This window comes from Aquarana catesbeiana, linkage group LG05 (assembly GCF_042186555.1).
Source record: "Aquarana catesbeiana isolate 2022-GZ linkage group LG05, ASM4218655v1, whole genome shotgun sequence".
NCBI classification, from domain to species: domain Eukaryota; kingdom Metazoa; phylum Chordata; class Amphibia; order Anura; family Ranidae; genus Aquarana; species Aquarana catesbeiana.
In genome coordinates, this window is record NC_133328.1 from 23,989,608 (window position 1) to 24,006,786 (window position 17,179).

At 41.3% G+C, this 17,179-nt stretch overlaps 1 protein-coding gene across 1 annotated transcript in view; it reads left to right on the forward strand.

Annotated features, from left to right (window-relative positions):
- Positions 1-17,179, forward strand: part of DGKB (diacylglycerol kinase beta) — an 804,956-nt gene that overhangs the window by 447,620 nt on the left and 340,157 nt on the right. The window contains exon 21 of the mRNA XM_073629524.1: positions 9,129-9,193. Within this exon, the coding sequence (XP_073485625.1) occupies positions 9,129-9,193 (65 nt within the window). The remainder of the gene's footprint in view (positions 1-9,128; positions 9,194-17,179) is intronic.

The following is a 17,179-nucleotide window of genomic DNA, read 5'->3' on the forward strand; positions in this document are numbered from 1 at the left end:
ACATCCCACATCCATTCACAGGCGGACATTACACTTACGAATGCAGTGTTGCGACTTACGAACAACTTCGACTTACGAACAAACCTACAGTCCCTATTGTGTTCGTAACTCGGGGACTTCCTGTAATGCACATGTCCTCACTTGTACTCAGTTAGAATGCAAAAAAAAAAGAGGGGGAAAAAACGCACTGGAATGCATAAAAAAATGCAGAGGAACGCACCAAAAATGCACTTGCTGAAATGCATCCAGAACACGGAAATAGTGGTGTAAACCGCCCCTAAAAAAATAAAAAGCCCCAAAAAAGTCCCTTGTTGTAAATCCATTGTCAATCATACCACAATATTTATGATGCCCGAGGGTTGATGACCTACTGAAAAAAAAAAAGAGACATGTCCCGCTTGTTCACTCGTCACCCGCTGAATGGAAAGTCTGCAGATGACAGCTGTTATATACAAGGGGCGGGGTCTCCAGGTGACATCATTGACCATAAATGCTAATATGGAGAGGGAGAGCAGAGTGACAGAGAGATGAACTCAGCAATCTTTGGCTTCTCCTTTTACTGTCCAGTCATGGGCTTGTGGGATGGACAAGACCTGTGAGTGTCACTTACCCTCAGAAGAGGTAAATTAGTTCTCTTGCCCTGCCGGATGGGGTTGTGCTGTATCTCAGAGCAGTGTATATCTCAGGACTGGATGTATAGAAATACAAATACTTTGACAGGTAAAGCACCTCCTATAAAAAAAAAAACTTGAATCTGTGTATCTAGATGCTTGCCTGGCGTTCAGCTTTGAAAAAAAAATGTCTAGAGTTCTACTTTAACATGTATTGATAAGAATGTTTACATTAAGCTGATCAATTTCACATGTGAACATTTAAAAGGCCATAGTTTCCCTTTTAAGTCTAACCACCATAGCAGTATAGAGATTGATCTGAAAATAATGTTGTCAGTTATACGGCAGAGTGAAAAGCCGCGCTCGTGTTGCAGTTGTCCTTAATAATCTATGTAATTTGCTCACAAATCTCCAGCGCAAAAATGCTTCCTGTTTCGTAGACGGTGTATTAATAAGAAATAATTCATGAATGAAAAACTTCCTTTGTCTGGGAAGCAACGGCTGTGCAGGGAATAGCGATATGGATTTTTAGTTGCAATTGATGCTGATGCTTTTGAAGGAATATTTTCAGGCTATTTGTCTTAAAGTTGAAGTTTAATCTGCTTATTTTTTTTTTGGTTCTCTGGTTCATCCTTTCCCTCCTCATCAATATGCTAATCACATTTTCAAATAAATTCTTTCCGTTTTCATTTCATGCCTTACTTGATACCCATTGGAATGATCACTGGGTTGCTGTGCTTCTCTATGCAATGCAGGCAAGTCAAGAGTAGTGGGTGGGGTTGGCAGGGTGTTGTACGTAGCTTCCGGAAAACATCTGTAGCACGCCCCCTAAAGCAGGGGAGTCAAACTCATTTTCATGATGGGCCGCATCAGCATTATAGTTGCCCTCAAAGGGCCAGTTGTATCTGTAATTCCGCATACACACGAGCGGAATGTCCGTCAGAAAAAGTCTGATGGTCGCTTTTCATTGTATATTTCGTGTGTGTGCCCCATCGGACTTTTTCCGTCGAAAATTCAGACGGACTTAGATAGAGAACATGTTCCAAATTTTTCCAACGCAACTAATTACTATCGGGAAACCCGCTTGTCTGTATGCTGTTCCGACGTACCAAAAACGACGCATGCTCTGAAGCAAGTACGAGACGGAAGCTATTGGCTACTGGCTATTGAACTTCCTTTTTCTAGTCCCGTTGTACATGTTGTACGTCACCGCGTTCTTCACAGTTGGACTTTGGTGTGATCGTGTGTAGCCAGGACCGCTTGAGCGGAACTCCGTCGGAATTCAATCGGAGAAATCTTCAGAGTTTATTCCGACGGCAAAACCGCTCGTGTGTACGCGGCAATAGACTAGATGTCCAGAGCAAGCCATCAGGCCATTAGTACCTAGCCCAATTTCAGTTGGACAAATTTTACTCTTCACAGTCCCCTCTATGCTGGAGAAGGTGTAGATCAACAGGCACATTACTATATATCTTATGGAATTGTAAACACCTGAATGGCTTCTGAAGAAAAATCTTCCAAAAAATAGCAGAGGTAACTGGTATACTTGGTGTTGATGGTGATGTCCCTCCGACACCATATTGACAAATACCCCCTACTTCCGCACAGTTGTTACTCACATACTCTTGGCTGCTAGGATAATATTAACTAGCTATTGGAAACAACAATTAGTACCTTTTCTAGTGGTCTCCAGAACAAAGGTCCAGTTTACGGTCTTTAAGACTTTAGGGGGGCTGGACTGTAGCCAGTAAGAGCAGAAAATGCCCCAGCATCAGTGGGAGTAGACCGTGTTTAATGCTTGGGGGATGGCAAGAGTAAAAATGATATAGCACCTGTGGTCAGTAGGCGGAACAGTGCCCCATCATTGGTATTAGAGAGGAATAGTGCCCCATCATGGGTATTAGTGAGAGGAGTAATGTCTCATCATTGGGGTCAGTGGAAGGAATAGGGCCCCATCGTTGGTGTCCAAAGGAGAAAGGGCGCCCAAATGTTGGTGTCAGTAGGAGGACTGGTGCCTTATCATTGGTGATTGTGGAAGAATTTGTTTCTCATATCATTGGGGGTAACAGTGCCCCAAGGGCCAGATAAAGGTAAGCAAAGGGCCACATTCAGCCCACGGCCACAGTTTGAAGACCACTGACCTAACCCATCAGAAGCTATTGAACTAGTTAACACTCATTATACATGTGAGAAATTACTAGCTTTAAGTTGAGACAATTATCCTTCATTTATGAAGGTCTGGAAACCCTGGACTAGGTGGACCAGATTGTACTAATCCCCTGAAAATGCCTTACTACTGATCTTATTGTCTTACGACTCTAGATTTTGTATTGCAGTGGTCACTGTGTGCTGAATTTTGTTATTCATCCTATTTTCTTTTTCATTTCTTATCAGAACTTTGTTCAGCCCTTTAGGCGTTGTTGTGTACTTAACATAAAAAAACGTAAGAAAAACTATTGGAAAAATACGTGTTCAATTTTGTTGGAGAAGAAAATCTTTTTTTGGATTGTACAAACTAGCATGGCACTCTTATCCCTTCAGTTGTTTACGTAATCTCCTCCAAGGGTCCAGCTGGGCACCACGGCTGTTGGCAGCCTCCAGGACCACATATACTACATAAAATGCTACAGCAAATCATCACAAGAATTAGCACTCCTATACCACAGAAGGTCATTTTATTAGCAGGTGGTTTGTGTACCTGTGCATGTTAGAAAGTTTGCAGAAAATGTTATGGTTTACATTTCTTGCATTTGGCTCATTGATATTGGTGTGCGTTTCTTTTCTTAAGGCAGGTTGGGAATCTTAGATTTGAGGGCAACCTCAAGGCAATTACATTTTTATTTTGTTTTATAGTAATTACTAGGGATGGGCCGAACACCCCCCGGTTCATTTCGCACCAGAACATCTTGAACAGGCAAAAAGTTCTAGTGAACATGCAGACGCTATTAAAGTCTGTGGGACACGATCATGAAAAATCAAAAGTCCTCATTTTAAAGGCTTATATGCAAGTTATTGCCATAAAAAGTGTATAGGGACCTGGGTACAGGCCCTGGGGGATATGTATCAATGCAAAAAAAAGTTAAAAAAAAAAATAGTTTTTTTCAGGAGCAGTGATTTTAATAATGCTTAAAATGAAACAATAAAAATTAAATGTACGTTTAAATATTGTGCCTGACTGTCCCCTTAGTCTACCTGTTAAGTGGTGCATATGTGCGATGTGTAGGACATGCTGCAGCAATAATGACATTTCTAAAAAAAAAAATGTGGGTGGGTACAAGGGCCTCTTCCCGACAACCCTGGCCAGTGGTTGTCGGGGTCTGCGGGCGGGGGCTTATCGGAATCTGGAGAACAACAAGGGGGGCCCCAGATCCCACCCCCCCTCATGTGAATGGGTATCGGGTACATTGAACCCTACACATTCCCCCAAAAAGTGTCAAAAAGTAAAAACCACAAGAGACAGGCCCCCCATCCGCAGACCCCAACAACCACCAGCCAGGGGTTATCGGGAAGAGGCCCTTGTCCCCATGTTGAGAGCAAGCGGCCCGGTATGGTTCAGGAGGGGGGCACTTGCTTGTCCCCACCCTTTTCTGGCCTTCCAGGCTGCATGCTCGGATAAGGGTCTGGTATGTATTCTGAGGGGACCACAAGCCATTTTTTCTTTTTATTTTGCCGTGAAGTTCCCCTTAAAATCCATGCCAGACCCAAAGAGCCTGGTATGGATTTTGGGGGGGACCCTACGCCTTTTTTTTTTCTTAATTCTGTCATAAGGTTCCCCTTAACCACTTCAATACACTGTATTATATACTCTTCACTGCACTATATACTCTGCACTGTATTATATATACTACACTGACTACACTATATACTCTCCACTGTATTAAATATACTACACTGACTGCACTATATACTCTCTACTGTATTATATATAGTACACTGACTGCACTATATAATATCCACTGTATTAAATATACTACACTGACGTCACTATATACTCTGCACTGTATTATATACACTACAATGACTGCACTATATACTCTACACAGTATTATATATACTACACTGACTTCACTATATACTCTGCACTGTATTATATACACTACAATGACTGCACTATATACTTTGCACTGTATTATATACTGTATACTACACAGACTGCACTATATACGCTCTACTGTATTATATATACTACACTGACTGCACTATATACTCTGCACTGTATTATAAACACTACACTGACTGCACTATATACTCTGCACTGTTATATATATACTACACTGACTGCACTATATACTCTCCGCTGTATCATATATACTACACTGACTGCCATATATACTCTCCGCTATAGTATATATACTACACTGACTGCATTATATACTCTGAACTGTATTATATATACTACACTGACTGCACTATATACACTCTACTGTATTATATATAGTACACTGACTGCACTATATAATATCCACTGTATTAAATATACTACACTGACTGCGCTATATACTCCCCACAGTATTATATATACTACACTGACCACTATATACTTTCACTGTTTTATATACAATACACTGACTGCACTATATACTCTGCACTATATTATATATACTACACTGAATGCACTATATACGCTCTACTGTATTATATATACTACACTGACTGCACTATATACTCTCCGCTGTAGTATATATATATATATATATATATATATATATATATATTTATTACACTGACAGCACTATATACTCTACACTGTAGTATATATACTACACTGACTGCACTATATATGCTGTACTGTATTATGTATACTACACTGACTGCACTATATACTCTCCACTGTATTATCTACTTCAGCTCCGGAAGAATTTCCCCCTTTCCTGACCAGTGCGTTTTTTGCGATTCGGCACTGCGTCGCTTTAACTGACAATTACGCGGTCATGCGACGTGGCTCCCAAACAAAATTGATGTCCTTTTTTCCCACAAATAGAGCTTTCTCAGCCTGCCATTCTGCCAACGTACATCGGCGTGCGCCGGTCAGAAACTGGATTATATATACTACACTGACTGCACTATATACTCCCTGCTGTAGTATATATATATATATACTACACTGAGAGCACTATATACTCTCCACTGTAGTATATATACTACACTGACTACACTAAATAATCTGAACTGTATTATATATACTACACTGACTGCACTATTCACTCTGAACTGTATTATATATTCTACACTGACTGCACTATATACTCTGAACTGTATTATATGTTCTACACTGACTGACTGCACACTACACTAACTACCTGCCTAATCTCCATTCATTCACTATATACAGCCAACATGTAAGTAGCAGCCTTATATAGTGTGGGGCGTGGACTTAGCCCCTGAGCCATGATTGGCCAAAGGCGCCCTGCCCTTGGCCAATCATGGCTCTCACAGCACATCGCGTTGTGCTTGGCCAAAGCATACAGATCAGGTGTATGTTTGGCCAATCAGCAGCTGTAATTACTCAATGGAGAAACTTTTTTATGATGCTGATGCTATGTACAGCAGTAGAAGAAGCGTGATGCCAGTGGGGGGGGTATGATCAGGTTGGAATCAGGGAAAATCAATGGCTCTCTTGAGTGGCATCGAGGCAGCACTCATGTTTTACTACAATCTCCCATAATGCAGTGTTGCGCTTGGCACTTCAGTAAGTGCCGCCATAGGTAACAGCGCAGTTCAGGCTGCAGAACTTGAGGAACAGAGGGAAAAACATGGCATAGAAATAAAAAAAACAATAACTTTGGTGCCATGCTTACTGACACACTTGTTTTTATAGACAGCACAGATAAAAAGTGGTGAACTTAAAACAATAGCTTCACAAATGCTGCCGCTTTGTACAAGCACAATGCAAAAGATGCTACTCTCGTCCCGAAGCCTTACATGTGTTCCACCATTGTCTGAAGTTGTGCATTTGCGTCATTGACTGCATAATGAGTGTAGGGTTAATGTATGTGAGAACATAGCACTTGTAGCTTATACATCTGTAGCTATGATTGTAAGAACCAATGTTGAATGCAAGCTCATCATTTATACACTGCTTTGATCATTTCTGCATGGGATGAAATATTCCAGTTTACCCTCATTTCTTTAACGCTGAACTCAAGGCAAACAGCTAAATACATAAATAAGAAAAAAATACCGTGTTAATGTCCCAGTAAGAACAAAAAAGCAGCCAGCACCACAAAGGACAATAATGTGTATAAAAGTAGTAAAAAAAATTGGTGCAGCGCTAATCCAATGGATATGGGTATTGTGCAATCCATCAGAAAAAAGTTGTGAAAAAGTCCAAACTGGTGTGATGTAATTGATGGTGGAAGTGGATTGATCCCTCAAATCGCTTAATGAGAATTTTGCAGAGAGTGGTGTGGAAATTCCCCCTTACTAAGTGCTTTTACACCCCTGCCTGTATAGATCCATTAGGCATATGCCAATTGGGTCCACATGTTTTCCGTTAAGCCTCCTCATTTCTTGGTGGTGGTGGAAACCCTCACAGTGGTGGCCTCCAGTTGTGGCTCTTGGATTAATCAACCATCGCTTTCGGATCACTATCCTGACATTTTGCTTCATCACACCATTTTGGACTTTTTCACAACTTTTTTCTGATGGATTGCACAATTCATCTATTGTGGATGTGGGACATTCACTATAATTTGAGGTTGTAGGTATTATAACCATATCATAATTTATGTAAATTAATCTGTTTATAAAGATGTTATATATTTTTCCATATGAATGTCATAGCCACTTAATAACATATGTGGCTTTAACATTTAATATCGATACACGGATTTTCCAATATTTTATGCAAAGTTTTCTGCACTTCTTTTTTGCACTCAATGTTTTATTTGCAATATGTTTTTTTAGTTTTCGTTTTAACATTAACACATGCATCACTTGTGATACCAACAACTAGAACTATAGTGGTACCCTTTAGATAGGGTTCCCCATATATTTATATTCATTGGATTAGCACTGCACATATTTTCTACTACTTTTATACAGCTAAATACATACACAGATGAAAAATACATATATGGAAGGCCGTGCTGGGGGAGGATGCCACCTAAAACAGCCATTTTATCCTTCCCCTGTGGTGACTGCTAAGATGCTGGTGGCCCAGGTCACATGGAGTGATTGGTTAGTAGGATGCTAGTAGCCCGGACTGCACAGCATCCTTGGTTGCTAGTACACTGGTGGCCTGAGCTGCAAAATGTCATTGGTTGGTAGAATGCTGGGGGCACAGCCCACACAACATCCTAGTCCTCACAAGAACATTGGTTGCTAGTACACTGGTTGCTAGGGCCTCACAGTGCAATTGGTTGCTATAATGCTGGCAGCCTTGTCTGCCAGGGTCATTGGTTGCTATAATGCTGGTGGCCTAGGCCACAGAGTGCCATTGGTTTCTAGGATGCTGGCGGCCCAGACTGCACAGCGTCCATGGTTGCATGGATTCTGGCAGTCTGGGCTGCACAATGTTATTGGTTGCTAGTACACTTGTGGTCTGGACTGCACAGTGTCATTGGTACAGTAGCTAGGACACTGCCGACTCGGCCCACACAGTGTCATTGATTGCTAGGATGCTGATGGCCTGGGCCGCACAGCGTCATTGAAAGCTAGGATGTTGGTGCCTGGGCTGTACAGCATCATTGGTTGCTAGTGGACCTGATGGCTTGGGTTGCACACTGGTGGCCTGGGCTGGCCTGCACAATGTTATTAGAAGTTATGGAGCATGCGGCCCAGGGGCTGAACATACACAGGGCTAAGAATGCACTGAAGACAGAGTGTCTAATATTGACACTCTGGCCTCAGTGCGACCTTGCACTGTGCTGCCTGAGCACCACAGCCATTCCCCAAACTGTGACTGAGCAGTGAACAAGATAATGAGCTCATCTCTCTGCTCTCTGCTCCTGACATAATGTTCCTTGGTAGCACATGAGCACTGCAGCACAACTGATCAGCTCTTTGTGCTGCTTCCTTCTTTTCCTTGTCTGAGCTCTGCTGTAGAGGCTGATACCAAGTTAAGTTCAGGTACTTACGCTGCTAGCATTAAAAAAAAAAAAAAAATTATCGAGAGAGAGAGAGAGAGAGAGAGACAGAGAGACAGAGAGACAGAGAGATTTAATTATGTATTAATAAACAAAGGGATGCATTAATTTGTGTCTCATATATGTCAGGAGTTCAGCACTAATTTTGTCTTGCAACCTGGGTATCCACTGATAACCTCTATGGGGCTTGCTGCAATAGTTGCATCGCTGCAGCTGTAGAGAAATAATGATGTCACCATGCTGTTTGTGGTTACATCAGGTCAGTCCACCATTGCTGAAGCTTCTGCACAATGTGAATCTACAGAATGAATGTGATAGATTCCAAGTATGTAAATCATCATTATGTAGTTAAATTGCATGACAACACCACCTTTCTACTAGAAAACCTAGAAATGATTGTAAAAATATCTTTTTTCTTTTTTTTTTATAGGATGCATCAATAGCTCACAGATTTCACATGATGCGAGAAAAACATCCAGAAAAGTTCAACAGTAGGTAAGACTTGAAGATACTTGAGTGTTCTAAATGGTTCTTTTTTATTATATTCACCTGGGGGGTGTCCAGTTCAGTGTTTATCAACCTTTTTTTCAGTCACGGCCCCCTTTTAAAGAAGGAAAATGGTACTTATCAATGGGAAACCTGAGCCTGGGATGATGCAAACAACCACCTTGATGAGAATAATTTCACGTCAGAAGCCTCCCTTCAGTGCCCCCCCCTTCATATCAGAGGTCCCCCATCACATCAGAGTTCTCCCCAACTCATCAGAAGCCCCTCTTCGCATCAGAGGTCCCACCTTCACATCAGAGGTTTCTCTTTCACTTTAGAAGCTCCCCTTCACATCAGAGGTTCATTAAACATCACATCAGTGCTCAACTTTACGTCAGTGGCCCCCTTTCACATCAGAGGTCCCCCTTCACATCAGAGGTCTCCCCATCATATTAGATTCCCCCCCCAACCCATCAGAAGCCCCTCTTTATATCAGAGGTTCCCCTGTCAATGAAGAAGCTCCCTTTCACATCAGAAGTTATCCTCCATCACATCAGAACCCCCCCTATTTCACATCAGTGGCCCCAAATCATATCAGAAATCCCACCTATACATCAGAGCCCCCCCCCCCCAATACATTAGATTTCCTCCATCACAGAGTTTCTTCCATCACAAGGCCCCCATCACACAGTGTCCTCTTCACATCAGAACCCTACTTTTTGGCTCCAGCAACAAGGCAGAAGGTGGGAAGTAGAGCAAGTTAGGAGGAGCCCAACTTCCATCCTCTACTGAATGCGGTGGGTGACGGTGCAAGCTGCCTGCCCTGGATCAGCGTCATGAGTTGCCATGGTGCGGACGAGCTGGTCACAAACATCATAGCAAAGAATGACGCCATATGTACTGCCCTACAGCGATATTGGCTGTTATGGTCCTGGCGGCTGGCCCATCCGCACCATGTGACTTATGACACTGATCCAGGGCAAACTGGGTCCCACACTCACGGCACCCTGGGGGAACCCAAACGGCACCCCAGTTGAGAAACATTGGTCTTGTTCCACTCATATATGTAACATCTTATGCTGCATACACACGGCCGGACTTTCGAACGGTCTAAACTCCCTTGGCATTTCCGGCGGAGAGATTTAGAACATGTTCTATATCTGAGTCCGTCAGAAATGCCGACAGAGAAAGTCCGATGGGGCATACACACGGCCGGAATGTCTGACCCAAAGCTCCCATCGGACTTTTTCTGTCGGGAAGTCTGGCCGTGAGTATGCGGCATAACAGTCATCCTATGTCTATGGGGCATTGGTGACACAGTTTAGATTGTGAGGACTTGTTGAGAACAATCAACTTATTACAGCATATGATGTTTTTTGGGGTAAAGTTACACACCTGTGACATGTAAATGACTTGATTTCCATTGAAACAAGACCAACATTTCAGAGTTTACATCTAGGTCTCTTGATTAGATTTTGCATAGGTGAAACTCATTTTTATTTGCTCTTGCAGACTTGTATCAATTCAATGCAAATGACCCGCAGTGATTTTCGCGGCAGCAATTTGATCACAAAACACTTAATAATAGTTTATAGTTTATTGTTTTGCATTTTGATGTAGGGCAGGCAAATGTCCTTCCTTTCTTACAGTGAAATCATTCTATTATTTGTGACTAATACTATAATGATTAGCCTGATGTGGCAGCATTAGCAAATAGAGAACATGGCAAGCGCTCAATCCACTTTCGCAACAGGAAAGTAGCTTTACTCTGGGGGGGGGGGGGTTGTTTGCAGGCGCTGAATTTTTTTTTTTTTCTTATAAATATTAACATTTTTGGGGGATTTTAAATATGACAATAGTATCTTAGGGCTGGCGCATGGTTTGTGGCTTATTTCATATGAATATTTCTGTGATACTTAAATTGTGTGACCAAATACCAGGACTGTTATGTGCCAATCATTAATCTTAATTCTTTTTGTCTTTAATAATTTTATTTGGGGGGGGGGGGGGTCTTGATTTAGAGTCATTTGGCACATTTAGTGTTTTTCATATTTGCATATGTGTGTTTTTTATGTATTTGATCCTAAAGTTCACCTTTTGAAAAAAAAAAAAAAAAATGCACAATTTTTTGCAGGAAAAAAAAAAATTGCATTTATTGTCATAAAAATGACAGGGGTCATCCAAAATGTAAAAAAAAAAAAGTTTTGCCTATAGTTCTATTTTAATTTATGTTGTCATTTGACATAAATTAAAAAGATTATTGGTTCCATGCTGCTGACTCTGCCAAGTGGTGTTGGCTCTGGAACTATGCAGGCACCATCAGATGGGAACCACAGCTAAAGGAACCCCTAGCAACCTCTGGAGGAACCCTGGGGTTCTATGGAACCTTGATTGTGTATGACTGCCCTAACTTACTAATATTTAGTGTGCTAAAGCACCGTGTATCATAAACATATGTTTGTTTTCAATAAATTACCTTTTTCACATCTTTTCATGCTTTGTTGCACTTCAGTGTTGCTGATTCTGCAGCATATTTGCATCCACTCACTGTCTACATCTACGCCAACGATGCCTGCGTGGTATTTCTCAATGCAGGCTTCCTGATAGTGACAACAGTGAACCATACTTCCATATTGTGTGTTAAAATGGCCACTTGTTTACTGGACCTAGTTCCGAAATACGCCACTTCTTACGAGACATTCTTTCCTCAGTTTCACGGCCGTTCACCCCATTCAAATCATTGTGCTCATTGTGCTCCTCCTAGCACATGATACCCCTGCAGAATTCTCACACATATGGGCATGCAAGACCCAATTCCAAACCACAAACAGGTTCAAAACTTTAATGGGTCTAGACCCCGCCAACTCCCCAAATTAAGCGCAGACTTCGAGCCATTTAATCCCGAAACAGACAGGACTTTCAACTATAGACATGGGGCCCCCCTCCCCTACCCAAGGTATGAGTCTGGGAGGACCCCACGTCAAGGAGGAATACTACTAGTACTACTAATACTACTACTAATATTACTTAAGATTCAGTTCACAACCCTCTAACACACCCTCCTTATTACACAAGTATGTTGATACCTAATAGACACAGCTTTGTTAACCCTGGAGACCAAGGAGGTGAATCCACTTTCTTCCCTTCCACCACCTCCAATTCCTTCTTCTCTTTTTCCCTCACCTGTACCTTCCCCTATTACCCTCATACCCTTCAGATAACCCCATCCCATTTATGTTCATATCAATATTTCGCAACATAGGAACCCCCTAATAGATGATTTAAGGACACGCTTAAGAACCAACCTTTTTCCAATCACTTAATTAGTTTGTCTCATTCATACTTCTCCCAAGCTTGTCATTTCACAGAAATGGGACTCCAGCTCTATATTTAGTTCCATCTATACTGACTTCGGCTATGGATGAATCCTTCCTAAAAACTTTTCTTACATGTTCCATCTGGAAATTCAGACCGATGGCTGTTTAAGATTTTATTGTATGCTTACCATACCGTACACAACACACCTAAAATATGCTCTTCACTATAAACAGATGTACTTAGAGTATGTCACTACTGTGTACTGTGTTTTACTTACTTACAATAAAATATTGTTGGAACAAAAAAAAATGGTCACTTGTAATATCCATTGTGTGACAGGGTGATAACCATGAGCACAATTGAGTGGTGTCACCTTATAACAGGAAGTGTTTAAACAAGGACCCTCATCGCAGGATCAAAACATATTATTTTGATGCAAGCTGGAGATATAAAAATATTGAAAATTACTTGACGGGAGTCACTTTGGGCGGGGGGCCTGTGGAACACAGAATCCCTTGGAGAGGTTGGGAAACCCTTGTTTCAGTTCCCCGTGCATCTCCTATGTGTAAGTTACCCTGTGTCTATTAGGGGCACAGGCTGACCGAGAACCCCTGTCTGATCTGTACTAATCGGACTCGCTGTACAACCACATTGGAATGTAATATATATTTATACAAATATATATATATATATATATATATATATATATATATATATATATATATATATATATATGGCTTTTTTTCAGGGGGCACTTGGTGGAACTCAGTTCCACCACCTCTCTCTCAGACCCTTTGGTGCCTGCTCACCACAATCACTTGTCAGTCAGGTTTCTGTGTTTACAAGTGACAGCTCTGCACTCTGTGTGTAACCCCCATGAACTCTGCACTCTGTATGTAATGCAATCCTGATATTTAATGCCCCTTTAAGACCCTTCTACTGTTTGTGAAATATGACCACACCCACTATTTGATGTGATTTGGAGGGTGTGTGTGGGGGGAGGGGTTTGGGGGGGTCGTGGTTGAGTTCCAGCACCTATTGTTTGAGAAAAAAAGCCACATATATATGTATATATATATATATATATATATATATAATATATATATATATATATATATATATATATATATATATATATATATATATATATATATATATATATATATATAATATATATTGTATATTGTCTCATGCTGTGGTATGCTCTCTGCTGAGTCGTTTGGGGTGTGTCTGTATTCCATTGTTCTATTGTGTCTGTCTGCCTTGGGAGAAAAGTATTATGGGATGTGTATGTGTATTTGCTGTGAGGAGGTAGGGGGGAATTCCTCCAACAGCTCTCCCTGCTGATTGGACAGTCTACACCGCCCTGAATGCTAAGGTAGGGGGGGTTGTCCTGAGTGTTACCTCTGTGCACCTGTGTTTCAATAAACAGTTCATGTTCAGCAGCCAAAATGAGTACTGTCTAGTTCTCGGTTCTCAGCGGTTAGAATATCTGATATCTATATTCAGACTGGAGGAAGCGGTATATTACGAAAACACTCAAGCAGAGTTTGGGACGTTTTGTTACAGTAATTATTATTATTATTATACAGGATTTATATAGCGCCGACAGTTTACGCAGCGCTTTATAAAACAGCAATAATATCTTAAAGTGGTAGTAAACTCTGAATGTTTATTTTAACCTACAGGTAAGCTTATATTAAAGCTTACCTGTAAGTTAAATGAATATCTCCTAAACGTACACTGTTTAGGAGATATTTTAGGGAGCAACAGTTGGTGACGTCACTGGTGCATGCGCTCTGAAGAAACAGCATACCCGTGGCTTCATTCAGAGCCCTGTGCCATAAACAGTGACTCCCGTGCGCATAATCGGGAGTGACGTCGTTGTGGCTCGGCCATTCACACAGCCACAGCCTGCAAACCCGGTTGGAAGACCACGTGAAGATGGAACCTCTGCAGTGGTGACCGTGCGCCGCTAGAGGGCTTCGTTTCAAGGTAAGTCTTTCATAAGAATAGCACATTATGCCTTTACCTTGCAGGGGTTTTTTTGGCAAAATTTACTACTGCTTTAAGGCTTATAGGAGATTTTAGTGACTGGGTTTGCATCTCCTTTAAACACCGTTTTCAAGAATTCTGAAGAATAATAAGAAAACTGTAATAATGTTTGCTGATGATGCTGCAAGTATGCACCAGAGAAAGCGACTAAGAAAATGAGGGGACATCTTTAAGTTGGAAAAATTACTTTTTATCTCCAAAGTTTAGCCACTTAGAACTCCATTAGTATATGCAAAATATGAAGCATACAAACGCACAATGAGATGATGAATGTACAGTATGTATGATAAACATGGAATAGAATGAATGCATAATAGACACCTAATTACGATCGCACGCTTCACAATCAAAATGTATTCATCCGAAATCATTGATGACCTTGCATACAAAGTGAGTCTGAAAGTGGTGATCATCATGTAATAAAAGAAGAACAAAAAACAATGTAGGGATTCCCAGTTCAGATGTTACCAGTTAAGAAAAATTGGGTCTGATTAGCATCTACAAAAAAACGCTGAATAATGTCAAATGGGATTTTTTTTTTTTTTAAAGTTCAAATGACAACTTGGCAATAATCGAGGATCTGCAAGTTAATTTTGTTTTTAAAACTTGAGAAAAAAGGCTGTAGACCAAACTATGAACTTTGAACGTATCTTTCAGCAGGTTACCAGGCATTAAGAGTCATCATCATTATTGTAATAATGAAAATATTTAAAACGTAATATATCCACTTTAGCTCCGGAAGATTTACCCCCCTTCATGACCAGGCTATTTTTTGCGTTAACGGCACTGCGTTACTTTAATTGACAATTGTGCGATCGTGCGATGATGTACCCAAATACAATTTTTGGTCTTTTTTTCCCCACAGCTTTCTTTTGGTGGTATTTGATCACCTCTGTGTTTTAAATTTTTTGCACTATAAACAAAAAAAAAAAAAAAACGACAATTTTGAAATAAAACACTATTTTTTACTTTCTGCTATAAAACATATCCTATAAAAAAAATGTAAAACATCAAATTTCGTGATCACGTTAAGCCAATATGTTTTCTGCTACATATTTTTGGTACAAAAAATTCCCAATAAACTCATATTGATTGATTGGGTTTATGCAAATGTTATAGCGTCTACAAACTATGGGATATACTTATGGAATTTTTATTTATTTATTTTTTGCTGTTAATGGCGGCAATCAGCAACTTATAGTGGGACTGTGATATTGCAGGGGGCAGTTGGGATACTAACTGACACTTTTGACAATTTTTTTTTGGAACCAGTGACACTAATAGAGTGATCAGTGCTAAAAATATGCACTGTCACTGTACTAATAACCCAGGCTGGGAAGGGGTTAACATCAGGGGCGATCAAAGGGTTAAATGTGTGCCTAGCCAGTGTTTTACTGTAGTGTGGGAGGTGCTTTTACTAAGGGAAGGCATAGATCCATGTCACTGCTTTGCAGGAACACAGGATCCATGCCTTCCTTACTGACAGAATGGCAATCTGCCTTGTTTACATAGACAGACTTCCGTTCTGCCTGTGTACCAAATGATTAGCAGGTGCCGGCGGACATCGAATCTGCGGAACCTGTCGATTGGCTCCTGCTGTGTAGAATCACAGCAGGAGCGAGCTGCCAGTGGCGCACACTCACACCCACTACCTGAAAGTGCAGGATCGCGTATATATCCGTGATCCTGCGCACTGCGGCCACCCTGTAGCAGTAAAACTAAAATAAAATAAGTATTAGTTTACTTTATTATATTTTCACATCTGCTATTATGAAAATGTAAGTTTACCCAAACTATATAAAAAAAAAAAAGACAAAATAAGCACGAGGAACATTACTTACCTTCAATGGGATGTGTCCCTTGTGCTTCTGTCTTCTAGTTCAGTAGTAATCTTCCTCCTCCTATGACCCACCTACAAAATTTTCCAGTGCAGTGGGAGTTAAGGCCCTGTTCACATCTTGCAATTTGGGAACAAGCGCTCCTGCTCGTGATTTTAGATGAGCGATTTGCAGACCAATTTGCATGTCACACATAGGGCAGCCCATTAATTTCATGGGTCCACCATGCACATTTGTCCCCTGAAAAGAAGCTCATGCCCATTTTTGGGTGACAAGTGTAGCGTGTTTTTAAAACTTGCAATTTGCCATGACTGCCACGCAATGATTACGGAATACGGCAGAATCGCATCATGTTCGGGGTGCCATTAAAAAAGACTTTCCAAAAAAAAATGTATACGCCCCTAGTCCCCTGCCAGATCTGCACTGGGAACTGAGTGATCAAGGATTGCTCAGTTCTCAGTATTCTCTGAGCAGAGAGCTGGGTACTGTCACTCTCCGGCTCTCTGTTCCTCCCTCCCCCCAATGCTCACTGGAGCGCATGCTGGGCTGTGGAGGGGCTAGCTCAGGTTCTCAGCAGATCGCTCAGAGGCTGAGGCAGTTGTTGGTCCAGGCTTCTGGGTGGATCCCAAATAGGGATGGGCGAATGGTTTGGCACGAGCATAAGTTCGGGCCGAACTTTCGCTGTTCAGACGTTCGGCGGGTAGCCGAACAAACAGGCCGTTCGACCGTTTGTTCGGCCCCCCGAATCGACCACAATACATTGCGGCACTGAAAAGTGCATTGC